Here is a 19799-nt window from a genome sequence, read left to right on the forward strand (position 1 = left end):
AAGTACTGGTTTATATTACACTAAAGTAGCACATTTTCAAGTGCTGAAAGGAAAAAAAAAAACCCGTCAACCCTAAATTCTATACCTAGCGAAAATATCCTTCAGGTATGAAGGCAAATTAAGACATTCTCAGATGAAGTAAACTAAGGAATTGTGTACCTCTAAGGGCAGCAGACCTACCCATAGAGAATGGCGACAGGGAATTCTCCAAACAGAAAGTAAATGACTTCAGAAAAGAAGAATAACAAGGCAATAGGTTTAAAAAAGGAGGGAGGTTGGGAAGTAAACATAATATAGACTATACTTCTCCTGAGTTTTTTAATCATGTTTCATGTTTGAGGCAAAACTATAATACTAGTTGACGGGGTTTTTGATGTGGGTAGAGAAATAAATTTTTAAAGTGGAGAGGATTACGGGACCTAAATGGAAGTAAGATTTCTACATGTAAAACAGCAAAATTTTTCCAGTATATTGTTATCACAATTACATATATTCATCATAAAACTAAAGCAACCCCTTAGAAAATGATACATGTAAAAAGGTTCAACTGAAGCGAGGACCTTTAGATCACATGTTAACATCCACTAGAGAGAATCTACGTCAGAAGAGGCATTTGACAGCCAGAAACAGGATGACTCAGTCACCCACTTCTATCTTCAGCTTCTCTGGTGCTGGAATAGAACAGCCAAGAACTAGAATGGCCATGGTGGAAGAAATGGACCTTTGCATGGTCTGTGGGTCCAGGGACCATCAGTGTAGGCTAATTCTCACCAATACTGATCTCGCTATTGCCACTGCTGAACATCTAACTGCCAGCAGTAGAGAACAACAGTGAGTGTCCAAATGGTGCTATCTTTCTGTAAGACCAATAAGACACTTATCTCCTGGAAAGAGTAATGTTCCATCCTGTCTGTGCTTGACCCACTATTCCAGGTGCAGCTCTGCCTTTTGGGGTCACAACTCCCAGCCAGCAGCACTACCTAGGGCTCAGAGCATGTCTAATTTATTGTCATGGAATCCTGCATAACATTACCATGTACCTACATACCCACTGTACAGTGAAGGAGCAGCAACAGTGGTCTTGTGTCAACAGCATCCATTGTTCCTACCACATATTGTGCCATCTAAGCTGCCAACCCATTAGGAGATTGAAATGGACTTTTAAATATGCTGCTAAAATAGAAGCTTGAAGAGAACACCTTGAAAGGATAGGGCCCTATCTTTTTATCATTCAGCATAGTATCTTATCCAATAGCCCTTCTATAGTGCTATGTCCATAACAGTAGAATAAATGGTCTGGCTAAGATGGGATAGAGGAAGAAGCAGTCCTACTCGTTCTCACCCCCCAGAAACCCACTTGGGGAAACACACATAATGTCCTCCACAATTTTAGGTTCTGTGTAATCCCTCCTCCAAGGACCCAGCAAGAATCCCACTAATCTTAGAGTTAACACTGCTTTCTCTTCACTTTGGGATCCTCATGCCAGGAGATCAGCAAGCGAAGAAAAGGATTACTACACTGACAGCAATAATCGACCAGGACAATCAGGAGGAACCATAACTTCTGTGACAGATTAGGGCAAGGAAGAATATGCTGAGCACTCAGGTAAGCCATGTAACCTTCATTCCCAGCTATAATTGTACATGGGAAAGCACGAAACCATGACCTGGTAAAGCAGAGTGACCAAAAGGCTCACACCCCTTCAGAATACGGATGAGGCCTGGGGGCATTCCCCAGGCAAACTGCACAGATTGGCAGAAGCGCTAATCACTGGGGAGAGGAATTAGAATTGGCAGTGAAGGCAGGAAGTGATGCATATTAGTTGTGATCTCAGGACAAACTACAGCAGCAGTAGCTAGAGCTCCTCCCAGTAACCCCCTTGTAAGGTTTTCCAATCAGAATTCTGAAGAGGCTGTGCCATGACCTCTGGGTATCTGAGCTCAAAGGATGGACTGTAAAGAATCGTGCTGGTAAACAACCATCATCATGTAAACAGGGGGGGCAACTTTCCCTCACAACTGTATTAGTTGATAACTCACAGCTACTCCTGTCTCTGGAAACTTGCCCTCACAAGAACAGGAACAGCCTTGCCTACTAGGCTATGATCACCTACCCCTCCAAGGGAAGACCACTGCCAATGACTGAGTTCCATGATGTAGGAGAAACTTCCTTGTGGGAGAACTTTGAAGCTTCCTGTGGGGTTAAACAAGCTAGTCTCCAGCTAAGCCCACATTCTGGCTCAGCTTCTTATTTGTCTTTTTTTCCTGTTTCATCCTATTGTCCTCATTTCTCTTCAAGTGCTCTTTTGATAAACCACCTGAAACAAGAATTCCTGTCCCATGCTCTGCTCCTAGAAACTCAAGCAAAAACACTTATGTACAAACCTCACTCTGCTAGACATGCCTTGGGAAACTTGATAGATTTTCCATCAAATCTGAAGCTTGAAAGAAAAATTGTTAATTGAAATCTGTAGGTAACACAAACTCTGTTACAGCTGGGTGTGTTTCATGTTACTTAACTTAGGAAACCAGATTTATGGTAAATGTAATAAAACACTAAATATTCAAGAGTCAATAAGCTTCCTATTTCTGCTTTGGATGATGTCTTTCCAAAATCTTCATTACTCTAAAGCAAGAAACATGGAATCACACAAAGAGCTTAACTTTCAAATTAGTTGGTTAGTATGCCCAGAAAATTGCAACAGCAGTCACACAGAACTAAAATAAATGACTTCTGAAATAACTTCACATAAAATTTATTCTGCTTATTATTAATCATTATTCAGGTGATTTCCACAAAAAGTCCAATTAAAAAATATTCCAAAACAAGGTCACAATCAGCATTTTACTATAGCAGGAAATATTTCTAGAAATGATATATAATACAATGGATTCAAAAACATTAAGTTGAGGAAAAAACGAAAATAAAACACCCGCAGAGAATTTAAAATCTTAATTGGTAAACATAATAGTAGGAAACCTGGTGGGTTCAACTCTTCTCTGGGCAAAACACAGAGCACATGTATTACTTTCTAACTCTGGCCCTCCTAGACTTTAAGACTAGAAATTTATAATCTAGGTGATAAAAGTAAAATTATGAAAAAAGTGGGTCTGTTGTACCCACTGTCACCTGCAAACTAGTTAAAGGAGCTTCAACATTACTACTTGATATGAGCTTAATATGTGAACATGAAGTTTGGAAAACTCAGTAGATTGGAATCTGACTCTCATCTGATGAATTTAAACATCCAGAGGAAAGGCATTTACCTGCTGATGAATGAATCCAGACTGTGAGGTCTACCTACACTCGAGAGTTTATCAGGTCAAAGAGTACATGAAAGATTCCAGTGTCCCAATTATGGATCATGCATAAAAAGGAGAACATATGAAGGTTTGTATTATGTCCTATCCAACAGGACCCACTGGGAAGGGCAATGGGACTTATATATACCCTGCTGGATTCCTAGTAACTGAGGAGAGACTGATGATGAACTGGAAGAAAATGCATCACTTATTATAAGATAACTACAAGTGAGAAGTTCCCAAATATGTGATAGAATCTCTGAAAGCCTCGTGAGAGAAAAACTCATCTTTTAACCCCTCCTGGACCCAGAAGGTATAAAGACAGAGTAAGTCATTTTTAAGTCTAATAAAAACTTCCTGCATCTAATGCTTAAGCACAAAGGGAGTTTACTGGGAGAAAATTTATCTTAAGTATAACCTGAAGAAGAAAAACCGACAGCAAACATCAGACTCAATGGGGAAATGAAAGCTTTTCTCCTAAGGTCAGGAACAAGACAAGGATGTCCACTCTCACCACTTTTATTCAACATAGTACTGAAAGTCCTAGCCATAGCAATCAGGCAGGAAGAGGACAGAAAGAAGAAGGAAGAAGGAGAAAAAAGAAGAAGGAGAAGGAGAAGAAGAAATAATAAAAGGCATTCAAATTGGTTAAGAAGAAGTAAAACTTTCATTATTTGCAGATGCTATGATACTATTTATAGAAGACCCAAAAGACTCCACTAAAAATCTACTAGAAATAATAAATGAATTCAGTAAAGTCATGGGATACAAAATCAACGTACAGAAATCTGTTGCATTCTTATACACTAATAATGAAGCAGCAGAAAGTGGAATTAAGAAAATAATCCCATTTACAATTCCACCAAAAATAATAAAATATCTAGGAATACACTTAACCAAAGAGGTGAAAGACCTGTATTCTGAAAACTATAAAACACTGATGAAAGAAATTGAAGACAACACAAACAAATGGAAAGATATTCCATGCTCATGGACTGGAAGAATTAATATTGTTAAAATGTCTATACTAGCCAAAGCAATCTACACATTTAAACGCAATCCCCATCAAAATACCAATAGCATTTTTACAGAACTATAACAAACAACACTAAATTTATATGGAACCACATAAGACCTCAAATAGCCAAAGAATTCTTAAAAAAGCAGAACAAAACTGGAGGTACCACAATTCCAGAATTCAAAGTATATTACAAAGCTACAGCAATCAAAATAGTATGGGATTGACATAAAAATAGACACATAGATCAATAGAACAGAATATAAAACCCAGAAGCAGGGGTGCCTGGGTGACTCAGCAGGTTGAGCATCCAACTTCAGCTCAGGTCAAGATCTCATGGATCTTGAACAAAGAATGGAGGAATATACAATGGGAAAAAGTCTCTTTGACAAATGGTGTAGAAAAACTGGACAGCTACCTGCAAAAGAATGAAACAGGACCACTATCTTATACTATAGACAAAAATAAAGTTAAAATTGATTAAAGACCTAAATGTGAGACCTGAAATCATAAAAATCCTAGAAGAGAGCACAGGCAGTACTTTATCTGACTTTGGCCATAGCAACAGTTTTCTAGATATGTATCCTGTGGCAAAGAAAATAAAAGCAAAAATAAACCACTGGAGCTACATCAAACTAAATAGCTTCTGCACAGCAAAGGAAACAACAAAACTAAAAGGTAAACTACTGAATGGGAGAAGATATCTGCAAATGACATCTCTGATAAAGGGTTAGTATCTAAAATATATATAGAAATTAGAAAACCCAACACCCCAAAACCAAATAATCCAATTTAAAAATGGGCTGAAGACATGAACAGACATACTGATGGCCAACAGACACATGAAAAGATGCTCAACATGACGCATCATCAGGGAAATATAAATCAAAACTACAATGAGATACCACCTCACATCTGTCAGAATAGCTAAAATTAATAACCCAGGAAACAACAGGTGTTGGTGAGGATATGGAGAAAGGGGAACCCTCTTACACCGTTGATGGGAATGCAATCTGCTGCACCCTCTCTGAAAAACAGTGTGAAGTTTCCTCAAAAAGTTAAAAATAGAACTACCCTATAATCCAGTAATCACACTACTGGGTATTTACCCCCAAAATACAAGAACACTAATTCACAGGGATACATGGACCCCTACGTTTACTGCAGCACTTTTTAAAATGTCCAAATTGGGGCGCCTGGGTGGCGCAGTCGGTTAAGCGTCCGACTTCAGCCAGGTCACGATCTCGCGGTCCGTGAGTTCGAGCCCCGCATCGGGCTCTGGGCTGATGGCTCAGAGCCTGGAGCCTGTTTCCGATTCTGTGTCTCCCTCTCTCTCTGCCCCTCCCCCGTTCATGCTCTGTCTCTCTCTGTCCCAAAAATAAATAAACATTGAAAAAAAATTTAAAAAAAAAAAAATAAAATGTCCAAATTATGGAAGCAACCCGTGTCCATCAATAGATTAATGGATAAAGATGTGGTATATATATACATATATATATATATACATTGGTATATATATATATACACACATACACAATGGAATATTACTCAGCCATATAAAATAATGAAATTTTGCCATTTGAAACAACATGGATGGAGCTAGAGAGTATTATGCTAAGTGAAATAAGTCAGTAAGAGAGAGAAAAATACCATATGATTTCACTCATATGTGGAATTTAAGTAACGAGCAAAGGAGAAAAAGAGAGAGACAAACCAAGAAATACACTCTTAACTATAGAGAACAAACTGAAGGTTACCAGAGGGGAGGTGGGTGGGAGAATGGGTTAAATAGGCAAAGAAAATTAAAGAATACACTTAATGTGATGAACACTGAGTAATGTATAGAATATCTATATTACAATATATTGTTCCCCTAAAAATAATACAACACTTAATTTTAACTATACTGGAATTAAAATTAAAAAATTAGTTAAAATATGTATAATCTAAGGAAAAGTTGAGCATTTATTTTTTTTAAGTTTATTTTTGAGACAGAGATAGAACACAAGCGGGGGAGGGGCAGAGAGAGAGAGAGAGAGAGAAAGAGAGAGAGGGAGACACAGAATCCGAGCTGTCAGCATAGAGTCCATGAGCTGCGAGACCATGACCTGAGCCAAGGTCGGACGCTTAACCAACTGAGCCACCCAGGGGGCCCAAAAGTTAGGCATTTAAACTGTGGGAAGGATACGAATGCAGGTGGCCCTTGGGTGTCATTAGAAACAGGGGCCAGAATGCCATAGAATTTCTGACTCCATCTCTTGCCTCTGCTTACTGTTAAATGTATGGTTTTTGTCCTTATTTCTCTAAGGACTGTTTCTTCTGTTCCCCAAACCATAGATTGCATCATCTGATAGGGTGCCAAGAGTTATGAAGGTTTACCTATCACAGCTTCTTTCCCTCTGGAGAGACTAAGCCATCACTTTGTCCTGAGTACCCACATTCTAGGGATGAAACTCATTTGGCAGCTTGACCAAGGGCTGAAGTCAACTTGTAACATGGCTCCTTCACAGGTACCATGTAGAATGCTCAAAGGGACGTTGTGACAAGTGAAAGACATAACTAGTCCCACAGATGCTCACTGCAATATCCCAGCACAAAGACTGTGAATATTAGTTCTGTCATTTAATATCTATGAGAATAAGGGTAAATTGCTCAAGCACTCTGATACTGAACTTCCGCATATGTAAAACATGGACAACATTTTTCCTAGTTTCCATCCAAGGTTTCTGTGAGAAACAATAGAGTGAAGATTCTAATAACACTTTGTAAACTAAAAAGCAAGACAAATGATGATGATATAACAACACCCCAACATCATAAGTGATTTCTCTTCCTCTGTATACTTATGGATCATATAAATAATACCACATAGTATACCATTGGATTATCTCTTGCCAAATACTCCTCTCACATGTAAAATGTCTTATCTGTTTCCCCAGCTACGTAGTACATGCTATGAGGGTAAGAGTTGTAAGCCAAGTGGGGATTGCAAACTGGTAACCTATAGACGTGCTTTGTCTTAAATGTCCTTGGACCATCACACTTTTTCTAGAACACACAATCAAGCCACCCTTTTTAACCTGTCTCTTCAAACCTGTCTGGCCACTGCAGTCATTTGAATCTGTGATCCCCAAACAAGAAAGAGCATGGACTACGGAGAAGAAAAACTGTGAGTTTAAATGCTGGTGGCAAGGGGCACCTGGTGGCTCAGTCAGTTAAGCATCTGACTTCAGCTCAGGTCATGATCTCACAGTTTGTGAGTTCGAGCCCTGCGTCAGGCTCTGTGCTGATGGCTCAGAGCCTGGAGCCTGCCTCAGATTCTGTGTCTCCTTCTCTCTCTGCCCCTCCCCAACTTGTGCTCTCTCTCTCTCAAAAATAAATGTAAAAAAAAAAAAAAATGTAAAAAAAAATGCTGGTGGCAATAATTTCAAAAAAAAAATGTTCTCTGGTTATGGATTTTTCTTCCTCCTTCATGTTATATATATTTGGCTATCCACCAAAATGTTAACAGACATTGTGGCCGGGAAATACAATATTCTTCCTACTGAAATAGTAGGACCTTTTTCCCCCAAAGTTCTACTATTTTTATAAGAGCAAAAATTAAAAGTTATTGTTTAGGAAATGAATGAGTAAACTTGGCTAGGCAACTAGTGGTGTATCACTTGGCTTACAGTCGTCTTTGTATTGATTTCCCTGGTTCTCATCCCACCCTGCCCTAGGCTATTTGAAAAGCTGCAGCTAAAACCCATCCTCTGTTTTGACCATTTTCTGCCCAGTCATTTTATGCTTCAGCAAAATTCTTACTGCCTTCCTTAATGGACCTCTGGGAATAGAAGAACAACTTCAATAAAAGTACAGAGAATTAAATGATGAGACCAAGCCATAACAAACTCTAAGCTTGTCCTAGATTCCTAGAACATATTACATTAGCATAGTTCCTCTAGATTTTAACATATCCTGGTGCATATTATTCAACAAATAAGTGTTTACATTTATCAAATGCTTTCTCTGCATCAATTTAGTCACTTTTTTTGTCTATTAATATGGTGAATTCCCTTGACATATTTTTTTATGCTGAGACTTCAGTACATTCCTAGGAGAACTTGATCTGAACAATGAATTAATTTTTAATTATCAAATGTTTCTATAGCTAATATTTAATTTAGAATACTGGAACATGCATCCACAAGTGAAACTGGCTTATAATATTTTTATTGCTTTTATCTGATACTGGAATCAAGATTGCACTAATCTCATTAAATAAGCTGAACTGCTTCTTTTCTGGAAAAAAAAATTGTAAGATTAATATTTCCTTGAAAATTTAGTAGAAATTCCATGTGAAAGAGACCAAGGGCTACAAAGTTTTGGTGGCAGGGAGGTCTTTTACAACCATTAAATGTCTCTACTGCTTATTGACCTATTTAATTTTTCTAATTTGGGCCCTTTGTATTTTTCCAAGTAGTTTATGCTAAGATTTTGTAAATTACCAAGTATATTCTGACATAGTTACTCATAATATTTTTTACTTAAAATCTGTTATATCTGTAGCTATTTTTCTTTTTCATTGCAAGTTTCTGTTTTCATTCTTTTTCATTTTCTTGCTTGATCTCGCTAGAGAGCTTTAGTTTTGTTGATATTTTTATTTTTATTTTTTTTATTTTAGAGAGCACAAGCAGGGAAGAAGGGCAGAGAGAGATCATCTTAAGCAGGTTCCAGGCTCAGCACAATGCAGGACTTGATCCCATGACCCTGGGATCATGACCTGAGTTGAAATCAAGTATCGTACACTCAAAAAACTGGGCCACCCAGGTGCCGCATATTTTTATTATTTTTATTTCTTCATTTTATTAATTTCTTTTTTAATGTTGTTAATTCTTCTTCCTTGTTTCTTTCAGTTGGCTTCTTTGTATTCTCTCTGCTACATTTTCAACTCCTTCAACTGAATGTTTAGCCTATTTGTTTTCAACCTTTCTGTGTTCTGGTAAATTTACTTGAAACTACACATTTCCATCAAAGGACTATGTTAGCTGTGTCTTACAAACAGTAACTTGTGAGGTTTTATTGTTGTTTAAGTCCTAAAACTTCGTAATTCCTTTCATGATCCTCCCCCTTTTTTTAATATATAAAAAGACATTTTATTATTGTTTTGCTACATAACAGTGAATATACTCAATTGCATTTCCTCATATGGCAAATAAGACACAAGATAACATCTCTTTGATTACTGAAAACCTCAATATCATCTGTCTTTTGGAGGATCCAGTTTCCTACAATGTCTATGATACTGTCCACGAGGACACAAATGATGCTTAGTAAAGAACATTTTGCTACGTTGTTCTATCATAGGTTCTTGCTCAAAGTGTTCATTTTTTCCTTGTAATCTGGTTTTCAGCATTTGATCATGTGTTTCTTCATTATTATGCACAGGATCTGGCCGTGGGGTAGGTTTTGTATGTTCATACGGAATGTCCACAGAAGGGTGGTAGCATACTGTCATCCTGTCATCAGATGTCAAAGCAAACTCTACTTGCAATTATGGTCATCTGGAAGAGGAGAACACGTAGGTTTATGACAAACACAATATAAAGCCCTGTTTTGAATTGGAAATAAATGTTTCCAGATAGTTCTGTTCGATATCTCCCGTTTTACTGCTGCTAATACCATGGTGACTCAAGATGCTTATCAGGTGGTATGAAAGAAGATGATCTGAAGAGAAACTGCTTTTAAATTCTGCTTCCAGGCATACCTATTTTCATCCCTGACAGTCACTCATCATAAACCTGCCATCTTACCTCAATCCTCATAATCCCCTTTTAATCCAAGGATTATTTATTAATATAAAACCTTACATTTAGGATTATGTAAACTATGCTTATTTTCCTGTTTAAAATTTCTAGTGTTAATTGATTATGGTCAGAGAATACAGCATACATGATATTGATTCTTTGGAATTTAAGACTGCGTTTATGGTGTAGTAAATTTTCCATGTGGGGAATACACAAACACATACAAACTCACATATACACACACATATGTGTATATACACATGTGTATGTATATATATACACATGTGTATGTGTATATACATACACATACATATGTCTATATATATATATATATATATAAAATAGTTCAAGCTTCCTTATTACATTACTCAGTTCTTTTACATCTCTATTAGTGTTTGATTTATTTTTTTTTAGTGTTTATTTATCAATTTCTGATGAAAGCAGGTTAAAATCTCTTGCAACATATATTGATACAACTATTCTCTCTGCCATTATGCTACTGCAGCTTTGTATAGTTTGATGTTATACTGTTAAAGCATATGCATTCATGATGGTTATACCTCCTTGCTCTATTATTTTACCAATATGTGTCACCATCACCCTTTTTCCCCATATAACATTTTTTGCTCTGACATAACTGGAGTCAGATATTAAGATGGCCTCTCTCTTTTGGTTTATAATGACCAATATCAGTTTGTATCCTTTTATTTTCAAATTCCCTGTGTCTTTTTTGCCTGATTTGAATCTAAATAGTGCACTGTTGATTTTTTGCATTTTATTTTTTAAAATATCATCTAAACTTCCATATTTTAACTGGTGAGATGACCATTCACATTTATTAAAACTATTATTATATTAGGACTACTTTTTCATAATTTCCAGTGATTTTACTCTCCCCATTTATCTTTTTTGTCCTTTCTTTCCATTAATTCCATCAAGTTTTCTTCTCTGATACATACATACAGCACTTATGCTGAGAATTCTAATGTCAGTCCAATTACTATTCTAGTTGATCTGTTCTTCTTCTGTGGCCTTTTAGAGTTTTCTCTTTATTAATACAGTTAATTTTTTAAGCTTATTTATAATTTTGGGAAAGAGAGAGAGAGAGAATGTGCACAAGCAGAGGAGAGGCAGAGAGAAGGAGAGACAGAATCCCAAGCAGACTCCATGCCATCAGCACAGAGTCCGATGCTGAGCTCCAACTCACAAACTGTGAGATCATGACCTGAGCCAAGATCAAGAGTCGGATGCTTAACCTACTGCACCATCCAGGTGCACCAATACAGTTAACTTTTGATACAATGTGTCTAAGCATAGGTTTTTCAATACCTATTCTGCATGGCAACCTTTAGTCCTTTTTAATCTGAAAGCTTACATCTTTCTTTAATTCTGAGATATTTACCATAATTATTTTGCCCTCTCTGTTCCTTCTGCCCCTTCTGGGATATCCTGTTATCCCAATTTGGGGACTTTTATTCTCTATATCCTTTCCTTCATTATTTACTGCTTCTTCTGAAAGATTTCCTGACCAATTTTCCCATTCACAAACTCAGTCTTTGGCTCTTGTTACCCTGCTATTTATTCCATCTAATTAGTTCTTTATGTCAACTCTTTTTCATATCCAATATTCTCAACTTGGTTCTTTTTGGTTTCGTTGTTGTTAATTTGTGTTACTAACATACTCCTGTGGTAGGCTGAATATTAGCTCTCCTAAAGATGTCCATATTCTAGCCCCTAGAACCTGCGAATATGTTACCTTACATGGTATATTATTTTCCTAAGGATGCCATAACCAAGTACCACAAACTGCATGGATTAAAACAACAGAAATGTATTTTCTTACAGTACTGGAAGCTAGATATCTAAAATCAAGGTGTTGGCAGGGCATGCTCCCTCTGAAGGGTCTAGGAGAGAATCTGTTCTATGCCTTTCTCTTAGTTTTTGGTGTTGCCTGTAATCCTTGGAATTCCTTGATTTCAAGACATATCACTCTAATATACCAATGTAATCAATTGGCATTCCTCTGTGTGTGTCTGTGTTAAAATTTCCCTCTTCTTAGAAGGACACCAGTCACTGGATTAGGGCTGACTCTAATTCAGTATGACTTCATTTTAACTTGATAATATCTGAAAAGATCCTGTTTTCAAATAAAGTCACACTCACAGTTACTGGAGGTCAGGATCTGAACGTATCCTGTTGGAGGACACTATTCACCTCAGTACACATGGCAAAAAGAATTTTGCAGTTGTGGTTAACTTAAATATTTTGACATGGGGATATTATATTATCTTGGATTATCCAGGTGGGCTCAGTGTAATCACAAGATTCTTGTAAGAGGCAAGTAGGAAGTTAGAAAAGAGAGATGCTATACTGCTGGCTTTGAAAACTGAGCAAAGAAGGAACCATATGCCATGCAATGTAAGTGGTCTTCAGAAACTGGAACAGAAAAGCAAGTTTTTTCCTTGGAGCCTCCAGAAGGAACCAGCCTTGATGATACCTTGATTTTTAACCCCATCAGACCCACTTTGACTCTGACCTCTGGTATGTTAAGAAAATACATACCTGTTTTTATTACCAAGTTTGCTATAATTTTAATTGTAATTAAATTGCTGTTACGGCAGCAATGGGAAACAAACACAACCCCCTTATCTCTTTGAAGATCTTTAGTGTGCTTCTTTTAAATTCTTGACCTATTTGTCCCATGTGTCTTACTTGTATGGTATATAATGTTTCATTATCTGTCTTTCATGAACTCTCTGGGAACCTAGTTATTTTTTTTCTGTGAGCTTGTACACCCCTGGGGCTATCAGCTAGTCTGTCTGCTAATATGTACTGGAGAATAGAAGTCTAGTCTCCAATCTGCATCACTCCAGGTGACTTTATCTTTTTATTTTTTTTAAGTTGATTTATTTATTTGAGAGTGATAGAGCAAGCAGGGGAGGGACAGAGAGACAGAGAGAAAGAGAATCCCAAGCAGGTTCCATGCTTTCAGCCCAGAGCCTGATGTGAGGCCAGAACTCACTAACCACAAAATCATGAGCTGAGCTGGAATCAACAGTTGGATGCTCAACCAACTGAGCCATCTAGCACCTAGGTGCCCCTAGGTAACTTTTAAAAAAAGAGCAGGGAAGTTAGCCCATGGGTATAGCTTGGACACTACAGACTCAATGTAGACTACTCCACAAGGAAATTCCTCTGTTCAGGGACTGACCTTGCAACTCTTAAAATGAAGTGATACTGGGGAGAGGAAGTCATATTGTGGTCCACCTGTCCTGAGGTTTGAAAGAAAAGATGTAGGGGAATAAAACCATAAAAGTGTGTTCATTATACACCTGCTTGAATCATCTCTTTGTCCCAGCAGTACCTTATAGGAACTGATAAGGAACACTGCCTGATGGCCCAGGGGACCAGGGGACTGAAGTGCTATCCCCCAGTCTTTCTTCCTTTTGCTGTCTGGTAACCCTTAGCCTAAGCTTTTGGTACCTGTATTGGCTTTTCTCAATTTTTTTTCCTGGCAATTCCTTATATACAAACTTTCTTATTACTTCTGGAGATTCTTCAAAGCAGACACTGAAATAAGGAACCAGTAATTCATATGAGTTTTCCATTTTTGTTAACTTTCTTTTCTATGTCGGACAAAATGGGACTGCAAAATAATGCTAATCATCCCTCTGTAAATGGGAGGGCAGTGGTTAAATGGGGGGTATAAGACAATATTGGAAGAATCAGGATTGTGTGTGGCTATGAAAAGCTCTTCACTCAGAAATCAACATGATGACCTGGGTAATTCAGAATGCACAAATGGGTAGATGTCCTCATTTTGGAACCAGTTTCATTTGAAATAAGCTTTCTGTGTGATAAATAATTTTTTGTTTTCATGAAGCTAGTTAGCTTCAGGTTATCACTGGGCTTACGCTGTTGGTTCTCTTACATTATGTCTTTATAAGGAGATACCTAGTGAACCAATTTATTCCAGAGGTACAGAGCCAGAATCCAGCCCACTCAGCTCCTACGCTCGCACATGTTACTTGAAAATGCCTTTTCCTTTTCACTCTCTTGTTTGTGGTCTGTGACTACCACCATATCCAAATCACATTTAGGGATTCAACCTACCCATAAGAAGCAGTAAAAATGAAAAAAAAATTCTTCATAGAAGAATAGTTCTGAACAGAAAAGCAATTTGAATTTATATCCACCAAGTTTTTCTTCAGACAATTTAACCTAGAGAATGATTCTTCTACAATTAAAAAGGAATTGTTAGAAATCGTTTTCTTCCCTTAAATAAATTATATATAGCTTGATAGAGTATTTATTACTCCATTGCTACAAAATTAAGAGAGATCATTATATACACATTCACTCGCAAGCCAAAATAATGAGACTTCCAAGAATTAATAAAAGAAAGACAATGAACCAAACAAAACATATACATGAATTAGAACTATTGGAACTAATGGGTCCAAAATTTAAAAAAAGAATAATATTCTCAAAGACATAAAGGATAAAAGTAGATTATATACATAAATACATGTATATATATATAGTAGATTATATACATAAATACATGTATATATATATGTATATACATAAATACATGTATATATATGTATATACATAAATACATGTATATATATGTATATACATAAATACATGTATATATATGTATATACATAAATACATGTATATACATGTATATACATAAATACATGTATATATATGTATATACATAAATACATATATATACATGTATTTATGTATATAATCTCTACATGTATATGTATATATACATATATATACACATTACCTAAGATTTCCTTCATGTCCTTCCTCCCTCCTTTATCTCTACTAAACATAACTTGTACTATAAGTATTTACTATACACATGCTGGCTCAATATTCTTTTTTTTAATGCTTTACTGAGATATTATTGACATGCAAAAAAGCTGTACATCTTTGATGTATACAATTTGATAAGTTTGGACATAAGTATACACGCATGAAACCATCATCACAATCAATTCCATAAACATATTCACTACCACCAAAAGTTTCCTCCTACCTTCTTTATTTTTGTATGTATAATAAGACCTTAACATAACAGCTACCCTCTTAGAAAATGTGTAAATACACCATACAGTTTGTTACAAAGGTATAATAATCGAAACAGTATGTTACTGACATAAAAACAGACACATATACCAATGGAACAGAATAGAGAGCTCAGAAATAAACCTTCTCATATATGGTCAACTGATCTTCAACAAAGGTGTCAAAAATACACAGTGGAGAATGGGTAGTCTTTTCAATAAAAGGTGTTGGAAAAACTGGATATCCATATGGAAAGGAATTTAATTGGGTCATTTTCTTACACCATACACAAAAATCAACCCCAAATGTGGTAAAAACTTAAACATAAGGCCTAAAACTTTAAAACTCCTAGAGGAACACCTAGGGAAAAGGGCTTCTTGATATTGGCCTTGGCAATGATTTCTTGAATATAACAACAAAAGCATAGGCAGCAAAAGCAAAAACAAACAAATGGGAGTTACACAAAACTAAAGATCTACACAGCAAAGGAAGCAATCAATAAAGTCAAAAGACAACCTATGGAATGGGAGAAAATATTTACAAACCATACATCTAATAAAGGGTTAACATCCAAAATATATAAGGAATTCCTATGACTCCAGAACAAAAAACAAATAATTTTGGGCAAAGGATCTGAAGAGAAATCTCTCCAAAGAAGACACACAAATGGCCAACAGGTATGTGAAAAGGTGCACGACATCACTAATCATCAGGGAAGTACAATGAGATATCAGCTCAATGTTATTAACACACTGTGAGGGAGGGCTATAGTGTTACCACCTGTGCAGATGATAACCAGATTTCATTGTCCCTTGAAAGTAAACCCTGTAAAAGCAAGAAGTATCACTCTCTGACAGGAGGGCAGCTGAAAGGAAAGTAGTCAGGGACTCTGGAGTCAGCCTGCCCTATTTTCTTTAGGCTTTTTCAAGATACACATTATGTCCTTTCATGTGTTGAATGATAAGTAATGTTGGGCACATGCTGCACACACTGAGCACTGTCTAAGCATGGAACTGTTCATTCCTTTCCAAATGTAAGGTCACGATCTCCGTGCCTCATTAGTGAGGCAGCATAGAAAGAGCAGGAAACCTGGCTCCAAAAATTCCAGCTTTGCTGTGGAATTTTAAATAAGGGATTTAACTTCTCTGTAAAATGACAGTAGTTCTTCACCATAAACATTTCTCAGGATTGTTTTCAGGATTCATTTAGATCACATAAATGTGTAAAGAGCCCAAGATGTATCAGGGATGTTGTGTAATTCTATAAATACAATATATGGTACAAAGTAGAAAATGTAATACTCCAGCTGTTAAATAGTGAAGACATGTTAGAGCATCACTTTTTTCAAACCCTAATAAAATAATGAATCGAGGCAATACTCAACAATGGCTACTAACATCACACAAAAAAGAGAGAGACAGACATTATCTATGAGGGATTCCTAAAGGGGGGAAAAAAAAGAACCTAAATTGGATCAAACCATTAAGCCAAATCTCTAGATCTAATTTCCAGTTTTCAGGAAATATATAGGAGGCAAAAGTACACTTTAAATGACACCACAAGGAAGCAAACACTAAAGTCCAGAATTAAAGACATTCTATAAGATAAATTGCTGCCTTTCTTTAACATACTGGTAAGGGTTAAAAAAAAAAAAGGCAGGGGGGTGGAATCTATGGATTACTACAGACTTAAGACACATGTGAGAACCAAATGTATGCAAGAACACTGGAAATTGATTCAAACAAACCAAAATTTTTAAAAATCATTTTGGACACAAACAGGAAATCTGAACACCGACTGGATATTTGTTGATATTAAGGAATTATTGTCAATGTTTTACGTGTGACAGTGATATTGTAGTTATGTTTTTAAGCAATTTACAGATACAAACTGAAATGTTCTTGGATGAAATGACATAATGTCTGGTCTCCTCAAAAAAACCAGAAGGTGTGGGGGCTGGGAGAGGTGCAGGTGGAAGTGGGAAAACATACACATAGTACATAAAGTGTAAGAATTATTTAGAAAAATCTTGGGGGCACCTGGGTGGCTTATTTGGTGAGGCATCTGACTCTTGGTTTCAGCTTAGGTCATGATCTCATGGTTTGTGGGTTCAGGCCCCACCTCGGGCTCCGTACTGGTAGCACTGAGCCTGCCTGGGATTCTCAGTCTCCCTCTCGCTCTCTGCCCCCACCCCCCACTCTCTCTCTCTCTCTCAAAATAAATAAACATTTTTAAGAAAGAGAAAAATCTTGAATATGCTATGCTCCCTGTGGAGTGACCTAATATTCACCCATCATAAGCATAATTTACACTATCACAAGTTCTAACAAGACCTCAAAAGTCAGAAATCACAAAACATAGAAACTTGTGATTTTTTTTTAATACTAAACTTTGAGGTCTTAGCCATGCATCAGTGAGAGGAATATCTGTTTATTTCCATTGCAGACTGGACACTTTCAGACCACAGCCTTTTAATTTAACTGATACTTTTTTCAAAGCATAATGGTAAGTGTGGGCTTTATTGTTGTAATCATTAAGGAAATCTCAGGAACTCTTGTGAGAGATCTATGCCCACTAAGCCATAAACCTCAAAAAAACAAAGTGTTCTCAGGGTACTTTTCAAAACTGGTTTGTGGTATACTATTTGTTCTTCAGGCTCCCAGACCCTGGACTACATATGCTACAAATACATTTCAGGTGCAAATTATTTTCCCTGTTAAACTTTATAGTCCATAAAGTCATTCATGCTGATTAAAATTTTTGAAATGCTAGATTTCTAAGTGGTTGAGAGCAAATTATCAGCCAACATCTCTATTTTTAGCAGATTAAATAATCATAATATTAACTACAAGAGGCTTCAGAGCATCTATGCTTCATACACACTTTCTCTCTCTCTCTCTCTCTATATATATATCAGATATACATATATAATACTATATATATAATATATAATATATACATCTTATTGATATATATAGACTAATATAATATAATATGTATATATATATATATATACACATATATATATAAAATTTTGGAACAACTTGTACACTGAAAATAAAAATGTATCTTTAAATACTCAACCTCAAAAGTCCTGAATAGAACCCAGTCCACCCAGCTATATACACCACTTTTGCTTCAATTCTTAAAACCCATAGCAGTTTAAATGTAGTTCTATCATCACACGATGTCCCAGATAAAATGAAGAGAAAATTCCAGTCATTCCACCTCAACCACATGAATCTATCCTCCTTTCATTAAATGATGGAAATCATATTAATGTGCTGGGGCTGCAGTAACAAAGTGTCACAAACTGAGCGACCTAAACAACAGAAGTGAGTTGTCTTGCAGTTCCAGAAGCTAAAAGCCCAACGTCAAGTATCAGCAAGGCTGGTGCTTTCTGTTGGCTGTGAGGAAGAATTTGTTCCATCTGCCCCTCTATCTCCAGCCCCAACTTCTGGAGGTTTACTAACAATCTGTGGCATTCACTGGCTTGCAGAAGCATCACCCTGCCCTCTGCCTTCATTTTCACATGGCATTTCACCTATTTGGGTCCAAATCTCCCCTTTTTATAAAGACGCCACTCATGGATTAGGTGCCAACTCCACTACAGGATAACCTCATCTAATTGAACTAATTATATCTGCAATGACCCTATTTCCAAATGAGGTCCTATTCTGTGGTATGAGAGGTTAGGACTTCAACACTGAATTTTGGTGGTAAACAACTCAATGCGTAACAGGAATTAAGATAATTTGCTCGTGTGGTATACATATTCAATCATCCAGGACATACACAAGGCAGGAAAAAAACCCAAATCAAATTAGAAGGAGGAACTCTACATATCTAAGTTGTATACATCTATTTCATTTCAATAATTCATTCATGCATGCATTCAAGAAAATGATGAATAAATACCAATTACATATAGGGCATAATAGAGGATAACAGAGTATATACATTATTAGGGACAACCTGACTCATGCTTTATGTGCTGCACAAACTAATAACTTTTTTAAATGCTCATTCAACATTTATTTTAGTAGCAGTAGAAAGAAACTGATAAATTATTAATAAAATTATATACTTTCTTCACTTCAAAATTATGCATTAAACTTAAAATAACATTTACTTCTACTTGGGAAAATCTTCCTGGTCATAGTTTTCTGTCATTCATACCTGAATAATGTTAACAATTCCTATTCACTAAGGGTCAAGGTAGGTTACAAGACTATAGTTACAGATAATTGTTCAACAAATATTTGAGAGGGTTTTTTGGCAAAATAGTTCCTATATTTCTATAGTTCTTTATTTCTCTTTAGTTTTCCTTTGCAATCGTCAAACTAGATAAAATCTTGGGAGGTATACTTAAAAGTTCAAAATAAATCACTCATTCTCATCAAATAGTATTATACTAGACTTCCAGCTGACTGACTGCTGCCTGTAGGGAGCTGTCAATGGCTGGTGTCAGAGTGGTAGCACAACCCCGTGTACCCATGTATCCCAAACATAGTGCATTGAGATAAAAGAACACCTAAGAGAGACCTCTGAAAATTTTCCATTTATTGGCCCTGTATATTAGGAGGTAGAGAGCAAGAACAGTA

The 19799-nt window shown here is 36.5% G+C and overlaps 2 protein-coding genes across 2 annotated transcripts in view; both read right to left on the bottom strand.

Moving 5' to 3' along the window:
- GRXCR1 (glutaredoxin and cysteine rich domain containing 1) overlaps window positions 1-19799 on the bottom strand; it is a 315239-nt gene that overhangs the window by 234284 nt on the left and 61156 nt on the right. The window lies entirely within an intron of this gene.
- LOC115512686 (39S ribosomal protein L42, mitochondrial-like) lies at window positions 9177-10361 on the bottom strand. The gene is given in 2 exon segments (XM_032592999.1): window positions 9177-9850; window positions 9853-10361. Coding segments are annotated over 2 exon segments (423 nt in total). The 5' UTR covers window positions 9986-10361; the 3' UTR covers window positions 9177-9560.

The sequence above is a fragment of the Lynx canadensis genome, chromosome B1 (assembly GCF_007474595.2).
Source record: "Lynx canadensis isolate LIC74 chromosome B1, mLynCan4.pri.v2, whole genome shotgun sequence".
Classification (NCBI taxonomy): domain Eukaryota; kingdom Metazoa; phylum Chordata; class Mammalia; order Carnivora; family Felidae; genus Lynx; species Lynx canadensis.